The 17,215-nt window shown below is 43.1% G+C and overlaps 1 protein-coding gene across 1 annotated transcript in view; it reads right to left on the reverse strand.

Annotated features, from left to right (window-relative positions):
* The window catches only part of LOC111967671 (TANK-binding kinase 1-binding protein 1-like), a 146,672-nt gene that overhangs the window by 2,871 nt on the left and 126,586 nt on the right, over positions 1–17,215 (reverse strand). Inside the window, exons 8-9 of the mRNA XM_070444840.1 lie at positions 3,576–3,691; positions 282–1,120 (exon numbers count right to left, since the gene is read on the reverse strand). Coding sequence (XP_070300941.1) covers positions 282–1,120; positions 3,576–3,691 — 955 coding nt within the window. The remainder of the gene's footprint in view (positions 1–281; positions 1,121–3,575; positions 3,692–17,215) is intronic.

Genomic DNA, 17,215 nt, shown 5'->3' on the forward strand with positions numbered 1-17,215 from the left:
GTGTGGGTCTATGGCAACAATCAATGACCATTTAGGTAATTTCTTGAAGAAAATAAGCTTATATGTAGAGGTGCATCAGAACATATGTCATGTTACACAGAGCATTTCCCATGAAATAGCACAGTGTAGGAAGACATTGGCAAGTCAAGGGCAGTTAATTTACAAAGAGAGACATTTTGACTGATCGGAATAGCAAGCATTTTACAATTTTAGAGAATGTTTTGATATAACAAAGATATTATTATACAGTATATTTGGGATAGGGTGTGCGTGTGACTCACATTGATGGAGGGCCAGGACTGGGCGTGGTCTGTGTGCAGGTATCCTGGCGGGTGGCAGGTCAGAGTGTTGGGTCTGGATGGGATGGGGAAGGCCGAGCAGGACGCTGGCCCCTTCATGACCCCATGAGCTGACACATTGTTGGGCACGCCCAGCGTCCGTGGGGGGCTGATGGGGTGCGGACAGGTCCACTCTTCCTCGTCTTCGGAGGACTGCGGAAGCTGGGGGGCAGGCGTGGGGGGAGGCAGGGGTTCAAAGTGCAGGTGAGACCTGGGAGAGACCTCGGACAGGGGGAAGGGCAGCTCTCGAGAGTGGCAGGAACTTTCGTGGAGGCCCACCTCACTCCCTGCCCTCTCTAGCCCAGACTGGGAAGCTCGGAGCTGGCCTCCTCTGTGGGGTGACCCTCCATGCTGGGAGCCTCCATGCTCATGCTGCTTTGAGTAGCCGGAGTCCCTGTAGGGCCGGGGTTTGGGCAGGGTGGACACGGGGTCCAGGCTGAAGCGCGGTGGCCGCTGGTAGGCCGAGGGGTCGGCCACCTCGGAGTAGCTCCGTCGGCCCTGGAAGCTGGCCCTCAGATGGTGGCTGGCTGGCCGGCAGGAGTACGAGGCAGGCCCATCGTTGACGTCCAGCAGCGGCGAGCGGCGGTGCATGTCCGGGGAGAGGTGCTGCGGCTGGAGCACCGGGGAGCGGCACTGGGCAATGGGGGAGTGGTGCTGAGGAGGGACGGGGGAGTGGCGTTGGGGGATGGGGGAGTGGCGTTGGGGGATGGGGGAGTGTCGCTGGGGCACGGGGGAGTGGCGTTGGTGAGGGAGGGGAGAGGGGGGGTGGGAGTGGCGTTGGACTGAGGAGACAGGAGAGACACGGGAAGTTAGAGAGCAGCACACGAGACAAGACTGCCTGTGGCTGTCTCTGGAAGATCAAAATGATAGATTCTCACCAAAATAGGACTAGAGCCTGTTGTTATTCATAATTACATAAAATAAGTAACTAGGGTCAGTGTAATATATTTTTGATAATGATGAAGAAAAAGTGTATAATCTTTCATATCTATTTTCTTGAATAACATTCCTGTACTTCTCTCTACTGTGTGTCAGACATGCTGTGTTGCTCTGGATTTGCAGTGCAAATGTTTGTCTGATCAAAAGACTCAATTCGCAACAAGCGGCACACCCGACAAGATATGCAAAAAAGAAACACCCTTGAATAGATTTATTTTCCGCTTACCTAAGACACAGATCTCAGATGATGTAGACAATTTTTACAGTACATTATGTTGTGCTTCCTGTAATCATCAGATAACTATCAGCCATCTAKCTAAAAACAAGACTTGCATCGGTGAATCAGAAGCATCTCAAAGGGGAAACGTATGGTTCTGTGGTTGAGTGAAAAAACGATTWAAAAAAAAGAGGGGGGTTGCTGTGCTCTCAAACTATCCACAGAAACTTAAAATACAGAGAAAACATAGACTCAAGGAAGAGGATTTTTTGTTGTTGTATTTCAGTACATATACTGTATTTGTAACTCTGCAACCCCAGGAGAGTAAAAAAACAGCTGCAGGCCTACTTATATCCCAATATAGTCTAGGTCATTCTTCTATTTTTCATCTTGAAACAGGGCTGAGTATGAGCTGAGTATGTAGTTAGAGAGGCAGGCCAGTAACCGGAGGGTTGCTGGTTCAAATCCCTGAGCTGACTGGGGGGAAATCTGCAGGGAGTGAGCTGTAAGCCATAGTATTCTGTACACTACCGTTCAAAAGTTTGGGGTCACTTTTTGAAAGAAAAGCACATTTTTTTGTCCATTAAAATAACATCAAATTGATCAGAAATACAGTGTAAATTGCTTCTTTAATCAGAACAACAGTTTTCAGCTGTGCTAAAATAATTGCAAAAGGGTTTTCTAATGATCAATTAGCCTTTTAAAATGACACACTTGGATTAGCTAACACAACGTGCCATTCRAACACAGGAGTGATGGTTGTTGATAATGGGCCTCTGTACGCCTATGTAGATATTCCATAAAAAATCTGCCGTTTCCAGCTACAATAGTCATTTACAACATTAACAATGTCTACACTGTATTTCTGATCATTTTTATGTTATTTTAAAATGTGCTTTTCTTTCAAAAACAAGGATATTTCTAAGTGACCCCAAACTTTTGAATGGTAGTGTATGTCCCATATACTATCTACCTCTGTTTTTCTTTACCCCTCATTTCTCCAGGGGTGTTGCTCTGCAGCAGCCAATGTGCTGCTCCCAGCCTGTGACGTGTGTGTTGTGTGTCAGGTTGAGTACTGTGACAGCACAAAATTAAGAATATCTGTGCAAATGGACCAATAAAGCAAGTATTGTATTGTAAGGTGAGCATGACAATGCTGATTTCAAGATGTGCGTGTAAAGCTTACTCATTTCCCACCCTGTATTTCAGTATATGTACAGTATAACAATATACTGTACAAAACATTATGAACACCTGCTCCTTACCATGACATGGACTGACCAGGTGAATCCAGGTGAAAGCTATGATCCCTTATTGATGTCACTTGTTAAATCCACTTCAATCAGTGTAGATGAAGGGGATTTCTAAGCCTTGAGACAATTGAGACATTGTGTATGTGTGCCATTCAGAGGGTGAATGAGCAATACAAAATATATAAGTGCTTTTGAAATAGGGTATGGTAGTAGGTGCCATGTGCACTGGTTTGAGCGTGTCAAGAACTGCAACGCTGTTGGGTTTTTCACACTCAACAGTTTCCCGTGTTTATCAAGAATGGTCCACCACCCAGAGGACAACCAGCCAACTTGACACAACTGGGGGAAGCATTGTAGTCAACATGGGCCAGCATCCCTGTGGAATGCTTTCGACACCACGTAAGAGTCCATGCCCTGACGAATTCAGGCTGTTCTGAGGCAAAGGGGTGGGGGGGTGGGGTGGGGGCTGTGTAACTCAATATTAGGAAAGTGTTCTTATTGTTTTGTACACGCAGAGCATGCATTAGGGATAGGGAGCAACACCTTTTCGGATTGGGGTTTGCGGTAAAGAGATAGGTGAGAGAAAAGTCTGTTGATACGACACAGGAAGAGAAAGGTGTTGATTGAATGTTTCCAGCGGACAAAACTGGTTGCAGCAATGTTATTTTAGTGTCTTTTGTGATGTCATGGTAAGGTTGTATAGTGATTGTTGATGTTTTAAATATTTTTTTATACGTTATTAAGATGTAAACTTCTATAGGGATGCTGCTAACCTGGGCTAGCCTGTTTAATGTGGGCCATATATCATTTTCTAGGGATGTTACTAACCTGGGCTATGCTGCTCCTGAGAGACCATCCTCAAGATCTCTTTTTGTTTGGAGCTCAGAGCCTGGAGACGTCCCAACTCCTCAGTTAGCTCTGTGTAGGCTAGCGCCAAATTCACCCTGCAGGGGGAAAGAACAGAGTCAATCAATCAATTGGAGAGATTGACTGCATCACTTCTAGATTTGATTAGAAATATGAATGTGTTAAATTAAAAATGGTCTATTTAATCAACTAACATACAGCTCTGACAGACCCCTGTCTTCGTCTCCAGTATCTATGCTTCAATAGTCTATGTGCTGGGGGGGCTAGGGTCAGTCTGTCCTGGTGTAATCTGATCTTAAGTATGCTCCCTCTAATTTTCCCATCTCTCTCTCCCCTTCCGGAGGACCTGAGCCCTACGACCATGCCTCAGGACTCCCTGACCTGACGACTCCTGGCTGTCCCCATTCCAACAGTCCACCTCGTCGTGCTGCTGTTCCAGTGTTTGCTGTTCTGCCTGCGGCTATGGAATCCTGACCTGTTCACCGGACGTGCTACCTCGTCGTGCTGCTGTTCCAGTTTCTGCTTTTCTAGCCTGTGCTATGGAACCCTGACCTGTTCACCGGATGTGCTACCTTGACCCGGACCTGCTGTTTCGACCCTCTATAACCACCCTGATTATTATTTGACCCTGCAGGTCATCTATGAACGTTTGAACATCTTGAAGAATGATCTGTCCTTAATGGCCATGGACTCTTGCAATCTTTACCAGGCACAGCCAGAAGAGGACTGGCCACCCTCAGAGAGCCTGGTCCTCTCTAGGTTTCTTCATAGGTTCCAGCCTTTCTAGAGAGTTTTACATAGCCACTGTGCTTCTACAGTATATCTGCATTGCCTTCTCTTTAGGGTTTTAGGCTGGGTTTCTGTATCACTTTGTGACATCTGCTGATATAATCTGCTGTATAAATAAATGTGATTGATTGATTGATACCCCACAAGGCATTCAGGTTTCAAGTTTTAATGCCACATGCACAAGTACAGTGAAATTCCTTTCTTGCAAACTCAAAACCCAACAATGCAATAATCAATATCAATGTAATACTAGAAAAAAAACACAAGAAATAAGAAGAAATATKAAGAACACAATAAGTAAGTAAATAAGCATACTATATACAGGGTCTGTTCCAATACCATATTTAAAATGTGCAGGGATACTGGCGTGATGTAGGTAGATACTGTATGTATAGCGGTAAGGTGACTAGCCAACAGGATATAAGATAAACAGAGTAGCAGCAGCTTGTATGTGAGTGGGTGTGCGTGTGTCAGTATAAATGTATGCGGATATTACAGTGCATTCGGAAAGTATTCAGACCCCGACACTTTTCCACATTTTGTTACGTTACAGCCTTATTCTAAAATTGATTAAATACATGGTTTTCCTTATCAGTCTAAACACAATACCCCATGAGGACAAAGCAAAAACAGGTTGAGAATTTTTTGCAAATGTATAATAATAAAAAAAATAGAAATAAATTATTTACAGGAGCGGCAGGTGGTTAGAGCATTGGGCCAGTAACCGAAAGGATGCTATATCGAATCCCCGAGCTGACAAGGTAAAAACTGTTGTCCTGCCCCTGAACAAGGYAGTTAACCCACTGTTCCTAGGTCGTCATTGTAAATAAGAATTTGTTCTTAACTGACTTGCCTAGTTAAATAAAGGTAAAAAAAAAAATGTACATTCACATAAGTATTCAGACCCTTTGTTATGAGACTCGAAAATGAGCTCAGGTGCATCCTGTTTCCATTGATCATCCTTGAGATGTTTTTACTTTTTAATTCAGATTTGACATGATTTGGAAAGCTGTCTATATAAGGTCCCACAGTTGACAGTGAATGTCAGAGCAAAAACCAAGCCATGAGGTCGAGCAATTTTCCGTAGAGCTCTGAGACAGGACTGTGTCGAGGCACAGATCTGGTACCAAAACATTTCTGCATCATTTAAGGTCCCCAAGAACACAGTGGCTTCTATCACTCTTAAATGGAAGAAGTTTGGAGCCACCAAGACACTTCCTTGAGCTGGCCGCCCAGCCAAACTGAGCAATCGGGGGAAAAGGCCCTTGGTCAAGGAGGTGACAAAGAACCTGATGGTCACTCTGACAGAACCTCCAGAGTTCCTCTGTGTAGATGGGAGAACCTTTCAGAAGCACCACCATCTCTGCAGCACTTCACCAATCAGGCCTTTATGGTAGAGTGGCAAGACGGAAACCACTCCTTCGTAAAAGACACATGACAGCCTGCTTGGAGTTTTCAAAAACGCACCTAAAGACTCTCAGACCAAGGGAAAATATTTTCTGTTCTGATGAAACCAAGATTGAACTCTTTGGCCTGAATGCCAAGCGTCACGTCTGGAGGAAACCTGGCACCATCTCTACGGTGAAGCATGATGGTGGCAGCATCATGCTGTGGGGATGTTTTTCAGCGGCAGAGACCGGGAGACAAGATTGAGGCAAAGTACAGAGAGATCCTTGATGAAAACCTGCTCCAAAGCACTCAGGACCTCAGACTAGGGCAAAGGTTCACCTTCCAACAGGATAACGACCCTAAGCACACAGCCAAGACAATGCAGGAGTGGCTTCGGGACAAGTCTCTGAATGTCCTTGAGTGGCCCAACCAGAGCCTGGACTTGAACCCGATCAAACATCTCTGGAGAGACCTGCAAACAGCTGTGAAGCGATGCTCCCCATCCAACCTGACAGAGCTTGAGAGGATCTGCAGAGAAGAACTCCCCAAATACAGGTGTCATACCCAAGAAGACTCGAGGCTGTAATCACTGCCAAAGGTGCTTAAAGAAAGTACTGAGTAAAGGGTCTGGAAATGTCTAAAAACCTGTATTTGCTTTGTCAATATGGGGTATTGTGTGTAGACTGATGTGAAAAACAAACAATTTAATCCATTTTGGAATAAGACTAACGTAACTAAATGTGGAAAAAGTCAAGTGGTCTGAATACTTTCCGAATGAGTAGATGATGGAGTCAGTGTGTGTGTGTAGGGCCCTGTGAGTGTGCATAAAGACAGTGCAAAAATAAAAATAAAAGGTCAATAAAGATATAAGGTTAACTCAGATAGTCTGTATAGCTATTTTGTCAGCTACTGTATTTATCAGTCTCATTGCTTGAGGATAGAAGCTGTTCAAGAGCCTGTTGGGGCCAGACTTGATGCACTGGTACGGCTTGCCGTGCGGAAGCAGAGAGAATAGTCTATGGCTTGGGTGGTTGCCTGATATAGAGGTCCTCGATGGCAGTGATGTACTGGGCAGTATGCACCACCCTCTGTAGCGCCATGCAATTGAGGGCGGTGCTATTTCCATACCAGGCAGTGACGCAGCCAGTCAAGATACTCTCAGTGCAGCTGTAGAACGTTTAGAGGATTTGAGGGCATGCTCACCACCACTCCCCATTTCCAGTAGTCCACGATCAGCTCCTTTGTCTTACTGATGTTGAGGGAGAGGTTGTTGTTCTGGCACCACATTGCCAGGTCAATGACCTCCTCCCTGTAGGCTGACTCATTGTTGCCGGTGATCAGGCCTACCACCATTGTGTCGTCAGCAAACTTGATGATGGTGTTGGAGTCGTGGGTGAACAGGGAGTACAGGAAGGGACTACGCACACACCCCTGTGGGGCCCCCGCGTTGAGGGTCAGCGTGGCAGAGGGGATGTTGCCTACCCTCACCACCTGGGGTCGGCCCGACAGGAAGTCCAGCATCCAGTTGCAGAGGGAGGTATTCAGACCCAGATTCCTAAGCTTAGTAACGGATTTAGAGGGGACAGTGTTGTTGAAAGCTGAGCTGTAGTCAATGAACAGCATTCTCACATAGGTATTCCTCTTATCTAGGTGGGGGAGGGCAGTGTGAAGAGCAATTGAGATTGCGTCATCTATGGATCTGTTGTGCCGGTATGCAAATTGGAGTGGGTCTAGGGTGTCTGGGATGGTGGAGTTAATGCGTGTCATAACCAGCCTCTCAAAGCACTTCATGATTACAGAAGTGAGTGCTACAGGGAGGTAGTCATTGTGGCATGAAACCTTAGAGTTCTTGGGAACAGGAATGATGGTGGTCATGTTTAAATATGGGGGGATTACAGACTGGGACAAGGAGAGATTGAAAATTACAGTGAATATGCCTGCCAACTGCTCTGCAGTGAGAACGCGCCTTGGAATAACGTCGGGCCCAGTGGCTTTGCGGGTGTTGACCCGATGAAAGACCTTTCTCACGTCGGCCTCGGAGAGGGAGATCACCCAGTCCTCTGGGCCGGTGCGGGCCCTCACACACGGTACAGTGTTGTTATTGTCGAAGCGTGCAGGAAATGCATTGAGTTCGTCTGGAAGACAGGCATCGTTGGGCAGATCACGGCTGGGTCTTTCTTTGTAATCCGCAATGGACTGTAGCCCCTGCCACATGCAGCAGGCGTCGGAGCCTGTGTCGTACGATTCCACCTTATTCCTATATTGTCCTTCTGCTCGTTTGATGACTCTGCGGAGGTCATAGCGGGACATCTTGTACTTAATCCTGTCCTCGGTCGTAGCCTCAGAGTTGTCTATGATAGCTCTGTGTGTGGTAACCATGTCCTTTAGTTCAGCTCCAACCTCTGTATTAATCCAGGGCTTTTGATTAGGGAAGTAACGAACCCTCACCGTGGGGACAACGTCACTGATACATTTTCTATACTCTCCCAGGGGTCTCTTCATAGACCCCAAGTCCAAAACAAATTCAAGGCAACGCACAGTATTATATAGAGCCATGATTGCATTGAACTCCCTGCCATCTCAAATCACTCAAGCAAACAGCAAAATGTGCATTAAAAACACATTAAATAGCGCCTCACATCACAACGCCTCTCCCGTTTCTGACCTAAATAACTTGTAGACCTACAGTACGTACACTGAGTATACAAAACATTAAGAACACCTGCTCTTTCCATTACTGACTGACCAGGTGAATCCATGTGAATGCTTTGATCCCTTGTTGATGTCACTTGTTAAATCCACTTCAATCAGTGTAGATGAAGGGGAGGAGACAGGTTAAAGAATAATGTTTAAGTCTTGAGACAATTGAGACATGGATTGTGTATGTGTGCCATTCAGAGGGTGAATGGGCAAGACAAACGATTTAAGTGCCTTTGAATGGGGTATGGTAGTAGGTGCCAGGTGCACCAGTTTGAGTAAAGAACTGCAACGCTGCTGGGTTTTTCATTCTCAACAGTTTCCCGTGTATATCAACAATGGTTCACCACCCAAAGGACATCTAGCCAACTTGACACAACCGTGGGAAGCGTTGGAGTCAACATGGGCCAGCATCCCGGTGGAACGCGTTTGACACCTTGTAGAGTCCATGCCCCGACTCTAGAACAGAGGCTGTTCTGAGGGCAAAAGGGGGGAATGCAACTCAATATTTAAAAGGTGTTCCTAATGTTTGGTATATGCAGTGTACTGTACAGTATATGTACTGATATGTACATACTGTATGTACGCGTGTATTCTTATTTTACATCCATGTAGTTCGGTCCTTGAGCTGTTCTTGTCTATTAATGTTCTGTATTATGTTTTGTGTGGACCCCAGGAAGAGTAGCTGCCGCTTTGAAATCATGCTACTACATTGCTTCAAATGTGTACACACTAATGCGTGAGGTTACCTGACCTAATGCATTCCAGTTTTCAAATATCTACGGTTAATTCACATTTACCGTTTATCCAAGCAGTTCCTAGATGCATTTCTTCCTCATCTCCAGATTGACTGAATACCAATGACATTGTTGATATCATTACGTAATATAAAGAGTATTTTTAGAATACCAATCATACAAATCACACATGCATCACACTATCGTGTAGCAGTTAGCCAGCCGTACAGTAACTCTCGCAGGGTATATATTGACAGAGCAGCTCTATTTCCAGCAGCCTAAATATTACACACAGGCATTTGCTTCACCATGGCAACGAGGCAGCTATTTCAAACAGCTCTGTTACAAGGCAACACCGGTGGTAATCGAAAACATAGAGAGAAAGGGAGGTGGTTGTGGCAGATAGATGCCAGCAGTGTGTATCTGCTATCCAGACTAAGATCTGACAAAAACATAGCCTATCTGAACTTACAAACCAATTTCCCAAAAGCTTTTTGTTATTTATTTGGACTTGAACACTATCATTTCACACATTGATGATGGTGGTAGATAAAGATGGTAAAATGACTGGTAAAAAACGGACACCTTACTGAATAAGGTGCTACAGTAGTAATGGAAAATGTGACGCTTGGAGAAAGAAATGAAAGTCTCACATTCTATGGCTGTGTTTACATGGGTAGCCCAATTCTGTATGTTTTTTTTCCTCATTAATTGGCCGTCTGACCAATCAGATCAGCTCTGAAAAAGAGCTGATGTGAAAAGATCTGATGTGATTGGTCAAAATACCAATAAGTGGAAAAAAAGATCCGAATTGGGTTGCCTGTGTAAACGCAGCCTATTGGTCTTTGCTGTGTGATTTATTTTATTGTTTAACTTCAGCAGTGTTTTAGTAATATTTTACAGACGATAGTTAAATAAAGCGGTGTGATAAATGCGACTGCAGTGAAAAATAGAGTGCATCTTTCCTCTCCTTTTCAGAAATACAAGATGGCAAATAATAGTTTGTTTGGACTGGACTGGACCTGTATAACATCTTTCTTTGCTCTTTATCCAGAAGAGAAGCAATGATTTAGACAACTGACAAAGGTCATGACCTGTACTGTATGAACCATGTACTGTATCATATTTTCGAGCAGAAATATTGCCCCAAACCTTATGTAATATTATACAATTTATTGACTTCTGACATTTGTGTAAGCACAACCCCATTTGGGGATGAAAAGAGGGAACTAGGGAGGAATTAGAATACATTCAGTGCCTATCATAAGTATTCACCCGCTTTGATTTCTTCACATTTTAGTATGTTACAAAGTGGGATTAAATTGTCATTTTTGTAAACAATCTGCACAAAATACCCTAATGTCAAAGTGGAAGATTTGTTTAATTCTGGGGGGGGGGGGTGAATGATAAATAAAACACTAATATACTTTGATTAGATAAGTATTCACCCTGCTAAGTCAAAACATATTAGAACACCTTCTTGAGCTTTGCACACGTGGAGTGTGCAGTATTTGCCCATTATTATTTTCAAAAATCTTCAAGCTCTGTTAAGGTGTTGGGGATCATGGCTAGACAGCGATTTCAAGTCTTTCCATAGCTTTTCAAGCAGATTTAGGTCAGAACTTGGCCACTCAGGAACATTCAGGAACAGTCTTCTTGGTAAGCAACTCCATTATAGACTTGGCCTTATGTGGTAGGTTATTGTTCTGCTGAAAGGTGAATTCCTCTCCTAGTGTCTGGTGTAAAGCAGACAAGCAGGTTTTTCTCTAGGATTTTGCCTGTGCTTAGCGCCATCCAGTTTTTTTTATCCTGAAAAACTCCCCAGTCTTTGCCGATGTCAAGCATACCCATACCATGATGCAGCCACAACCATGCTTGAACATATTAAGGCAGTTACTCGGTGATGTGTTGTTGGATTTGCCTCAAACTTAAGGCTTTACATTAAAGCCAAAACGTGTATTCCTATGCCTTGTTTTTTGTTGTTGCAGTATTAATTTAGTGCCTTGTTGCATACAGGATGCATGTTTTGGGAATATTCTGAATTCTAAAAAATATTTTCACTCAGTCATTTAGGTAATTACAACTACAAATCTTGTTGATCCATCCTTAGTTTTCTCCAATCAAAGCCATTGAACTCGGTAGCTGTTTTAAAATCACCAATGGCCTCATGGTAACATCCCTGAGCAGTTTCTTTCCTGTCCTGCAGCTCAGTTCAGAAGGACAACTGTATCTTTTGATGTGTCTGGGTGGTTTAATACATCATCCACAGCAGAATTATTAACTTGGCCATGCTTAAAGAGATATTTAATGTCTGATTTGTTATTGTTACCCATCTACAAATCACTGCTCTTCTTTATGAGGCTTTTTTTAAAAGCTCCCTGGTCTTTGTAGTTGACTCTATGCTTGAAATTCAATATTTGACTGAGGGACTTTACAGATGTTGTATGTATGGGAGACAGAGGAAGGATTAGTAACTCAAATATCATGAAGTGAGTCCATGTAACTTACTATGTGATTTGTAAAGGCACATTTCACTCCTGAACTAATTTAGGCTTGCTTAAACGAAGGTGATCAATACTTATGCAACAACTATATTTTCGTTATATAATTTGTATTAATTTGATAAAAATATATAATTTTCTTTTCACTTTGACATTATGGAGTATTTTGGGTAGATCAATGAACAAATTATATATTTTAAAATCTACTTCAATCCCACTTTGTAAATCAACAAAATGTGAAAAAATCCAAAGGGGAAGAATAAGTATGATATCTTCTGTATGTACTGTAGATATGCTGTGGTAGATAGGTGCCAGTCTGTATCCAGACAGATCTGTTAAAGCTTATCTGAGCTCTCGAACCAATATCCATAAAAAATCTGACTCAGCTAACTCTAYATAGTGATAGCAAGACATATTGAGAAAGATTTTCAACGGACAAACAACTTCTTCTTCAGACTTCAACTGTACAACGGCGAATCTGGAAACATCTCAATTCATTTATATGGTCATGCCAATTATAGAGCCAACAAGAGAAGTCTCACCTTGTCATAGGAAAATGATGAGTACTCTCCACAACCCACTGAATAACTTAATTGAGTCTTAATGTGTTAGGTTTTTTGTGTGTAGGAGGGAGAGGGAGGCAGTAGAAAACATACCCCATTTTGCCTGGAGGTTTTTGACCAGTAAACACTGAACCATTAGCTAAAGGAAATGGCAGTCATCATGAGTCATTATTGTTGAATCTTTTCCATGAACACATGAACTGTCATCACAATATATTTCAGCCAGGAGAATGGTGTTGACCCCAGAAATGAATTACAGCTAGATCTGTTTACCCAAGAAACATGTCATCACATTTCCATTTTAGGGTCTCGATAGAACCTCTATTTTGAGGAAAATTGAGAACTTCAACAAAATCATTTCGACCACAGACAACGCATTCATACATTCCATCACTTAGTTAGTCCTTCAGACAGACCTACCAAGTCCTCCCACTACGTTTCTGTATGACTCAGACAGGGCTATTGAGTGGGCTTTTGAAGCCCCTTCAACACCTTCACAACAACCTGAAAATAGAAGAGATCATACATAACTTACAGGAACCGTGGAAGCCATTGATGAGAGTAGGAGCCCTTATTCCCTCCTTCCTAACTGCCTCTATCGAACGCTTTCATGAATATGGAAGTACCGGTATTCTATTTGAGAGCTGAAATCTCCTTTCCTTCTTTTACAGTCCAAGGGGGATGTCTGAGTGACTATCTACACCTCGGTTACAGTCTCAAGTCTCTTGGATTTTCCATGCACCAAACTGTATTTATTGACTATTTTGACATCCGCGACTCTTCCTTTTCACACTTCTGCGCACACAATTCTCAACTTCACCTGGAGCCTCTCGACAATCTTTGAAAAGCACGGCTTGGAATGCAACACATTTCACTCACACGCGTGTGATCTCTTATGTTTGCTCATCAAAGCTACCAAGACTTCAATTGCATTGTAGCCCCCTATGCTTTGGAAAAGCTATTTGGAGGTGTGTGTGTGTGTGTGTGTGTGTGTGTGTGTGTGTGTGTGTGTGTGTGTGTGTGTGTGGGAGGAGAGATGATGAGTGTGTATCTAGCGAGAGGAGATTCATGACAGCCAATCTATATGCTGGTGTGTGTGGGTGAGGAATTGTGTGTGGGCCGTATGAGCTGGAGCTGACCTCTGAATACACATTAGAGAGTACGGACTGTAGGCTTGCTGTTTCTGTAACTGCTACTCAGCTTTTTGTTTGTGTGCTCTAACATCTATTTTGCCATACTACTACTGAGTACAGCCTGTCTGCTGTCACTCAACTGTAAGTAACGCAGATCCTAAACATAACTCAACATATCCACTACCGTTCAAAAGTTTGGGGTCACGTAGAAATGTCATTGTTTTCCATGAAAACCTATATGAAATGAGTTGCAAAATGAATAGGAAATATAGTCAAGACATTGACAAGGTTCTAAATAATGAGTTTTAATTGAAATAATAATTGTGTCCTTCAAACTTTGCTTTCGTCAAAGAGTCCTCCATTTGCAGCAATTACAGCCTTGCTGAAAAATATACTTTATGTATTTCACCGAAAATCCCTCATATTTATTTACATTTATTATTTTAAGGTTATTTTAAGATGTATTTCATTACTTTCAAGAGTGAATTATTTTATTGTATTTATTTTCTAAATTGTGTTAATGCTGTGATGTCATCAAAGGGAGCCATGCTCTTACTCCTCAGTTTGCTCAGAGCGTGATGAGGAGAGGCAAATATACTTGTATGGAGTCCAGACTACAGCAGTAACTTTTGCCTTGTATTTGTATCCATTCCATGCAGTCATTAAGCGAGAGACAACCGGCTGAATTGTGTCCAGAGTCTTATCTTCCACCTACACCTTACCAGAACACAACGCAGAAAGGTACCGGTGCAGAACCGGTTACATTGGTGCCGTGACCCAGATCAACGTGGATCATTATGAATCGCCGTTGATCAACACCAGCTTGGTCGCCGGGAGTTGCTATGCTATAAATAGGTTGGAAGTGAAATCTCTTACACACGCAAGGGAACATTTTTTATGTTTCGTTAGGTATATCTCTTAGATTAACTGATTAAATTTGAAATTGTTGATACATATATTTCATTTTATTTGTGTATATTGATAGTGAATATGACTTATATTGTTGGAAAAGGAGACTGTGTTTTCAGTGATGAGCTTGTACTGGGTCTTGGGAGAGGGAGGTTTTTCAGGGAGTTGCCTCAGACCACAGCTAGAACTATAGATGTAGTAGATTGACCAAAGTTTTGCTCTACTCGGGTGCCTAACGACACACCCTCAGCTCCTGTAATTATGCCGTGTGACACTCACTCAGATAGTTCAGAGGTGGCCAGTCCTGACTTGGGAAATCTTACCACACGACTCGCCCATCAGATAGGACCGTCTATATCAGCTCAAATCAGGAAGGAAGGTGAGAGGAAGGAGGATAGCGGCGCACATGCTCAGAGCACCAGTGCAGGGCAGACATTCACTGACACACCCTCCCTTCATTTATCTGGTATGAAGTTGGTCGTGCAGTCTGACGTGAGAGAGCCTCCGTGTTTCAGAGGGGATGGTACTCAGTACATGAATGGGAGGAACTCGTGTACGTTTACCTGAGAAAGAGGGGCGTGCCGGTCATAGAACAGTCACAGGAGATCATGTCCAAGCTTATGGGTAGAGCTAGAGACATCGTAAAGATAACACTCCCCAGCAATACATCTCTGAAACCTCACGAGAACCCTAAAGTGATAATAGATATACTGAAACAACATTTCAGTGAGTTAACATATTCATCCATGCCTCTTGCCTCTGTGCCAGTACTAGGGGAAAATGCCATGGAGTACTGGATCCGGTTGAACAAGGCAGTAGATGTGGCCGACGAGTGTTTGAGGAAGCAGGGTCGGAGCATCGAGGACTCCAGCCGAGAGGTAACGATGATGTTTGTGAAACACTGCCCAGATCCTTCTTTCTGCGGTTTAAAGTTCAAAACAGCTGATAGGTGGACAGCAACTGAGATACAAGAACGTCTAGACGAGTATCAGTCTGAAATGAAAGCCCAAATGTTGACCAGGTCAAAGCACCCTGCTGCTGTGAGACAGGTGGCCACACATGTCCAGACGCCTGTACTTGAAGATGAAGTGACATCCTGTCCAGTGTCTCCTAACCAGAGTGAGGATATTGTCACACCCTCTAATCAAACTGAGGGAAACTGCATGCAAACGTTGATAAGTCTACTTGATTGTGTGCTAACGCAGAACACTCAGACAGCAGTAAGACCACAGAACCCACCTAACCAAGGGTAATCTTACAGGAAATACTGCAAGGTGTKTAACGGTTCAAACCACTCTACACTTGCACACGGTAGAGGGAGGGTGTTTGTCATGCTTTGAGTCAGGTCACTGGAAGAAAAACTGTCTGACGTCTGGGCCTAGATACAGTGAGGAGCACACGCAGAGCCGTTAAACTAGCGGGCCCGCATTTGGAGGGGGGATATGCGGGTCAAGAGAAACAAACCCTTGAGTGTGATGAAGATTTAGAACGACAATATGTGAACGCATGTAGTACAGCACCAGAAGGGTTTCGGGTCATAGCGCAGAATATACAAAGATTAACGCCATTTGATGAACTGTTTTATGCACCAGTCACTGGAAATAACCAGTTCCAATTGAAAAGGATGCTTGACACCGGCTCCATGGCCTGTACTTTAAGCGAAGCAGCCGAACAAAGAATGCTTGCGGAAAATATTAGTCTAGAGAAGAAGCCACTATCAGAGCCAGTCATTCTCGTTGCTGTAGGGGGAAAACGGCACAACCAAAATGCATGTATGAAGTTGACCTTAACGTGTATGGGATTAGTTGTTTAGTCCCTGTGCTCATAGTCCCAGGTCAGCATGATGATCTCATTCTCGGTACAAACTTGATAAAACACCTTATGCATCAAATGAAGGGTACTGACGTGTACTGGAGACTCATATCAGAATGTACTCCGCAGCCATCACCTGCAGGTGAATACTTCTTGAACATGATGTCTAACCTGACATGTTGGCAGCAGGGGCGAAAATCTGATATCAACCTTGGAGGGGACAATTACATGAAATTTTCTCAGAAGCAATTCCTGAGGGGGACACCAAAAGTAGTGCTGTAACACATAGACTATGTTGTAATATGTTAAATGTATATTGAGGGACCATAATCACTACTACTGGATAATTGTTAGGTACAGTAGTTAACTGAAGGGTTGTCCCAACTTGTTTAAATCATTATAATACTACTAATAATAATAGTTATAGCAGTGTTCCTTATCAGTGCAGTGTTCCTTATCAGTACAGTATGTATGCAGGTATTCGTACTTACAACCAGCAATATCAAGAAAGGCCAGTAGGCGGCAATGGTACTGTACACTGTATGGGAGCAGTTTTCATAAATACAATGAACATGGTGTGATCTCATCGTAAAGAATCTCCATTGAGAACCATCACAAAGTTGGTCTCCGTATTGAATTGACCTTTTAATTTGACTTTGTGATACATTTATATAGTCATTAAATATGTGCACCTGGCCTGAGTCTACTAGAATATCTTTACAAGAACAAAAAGCTTAAAATAAGTACAGTTCTAAAAGCAAAATAACTACTTCAATGAAAAACCCAAATAAATCAAACAAAATATCCTTCAGTCAGTGTCTCAACTCTTCAAACAGCAGCTATGGACAAGTATGTCACACAAAGTATGCAATTTTAAATAAAATAACATGAAATAAATAATTTGTAAGTGTACTGTCATGTACTAAAAACTGAAAACTACTAAACAAAAGAACAAATATCAATTACACCAGGGGTTCTCAAACAGGGGTCCATGGACTAATTGCAAGGTGTCCGTGAAATAAAAAAGTGTAATGAATGTAGTCAGTACCACAAGGTTTCCAGTAAGTTTAC

This window comes from Salvelinus sp. IW2-2015, linkage group LG8, assembly GCF_002910315.2.
Source record: "Salvelinus sp. IW2-2015 linkage group LG8, ASM291031v2, whole genome shotgun sequence".
Taxonomy (NCBI): Eukaryota; Metazoa; Chordata; class Actinopteri; order Salmoniformes; family Salmonidae; genus Salvelinus; species Salvelinus sp. IW2-2015.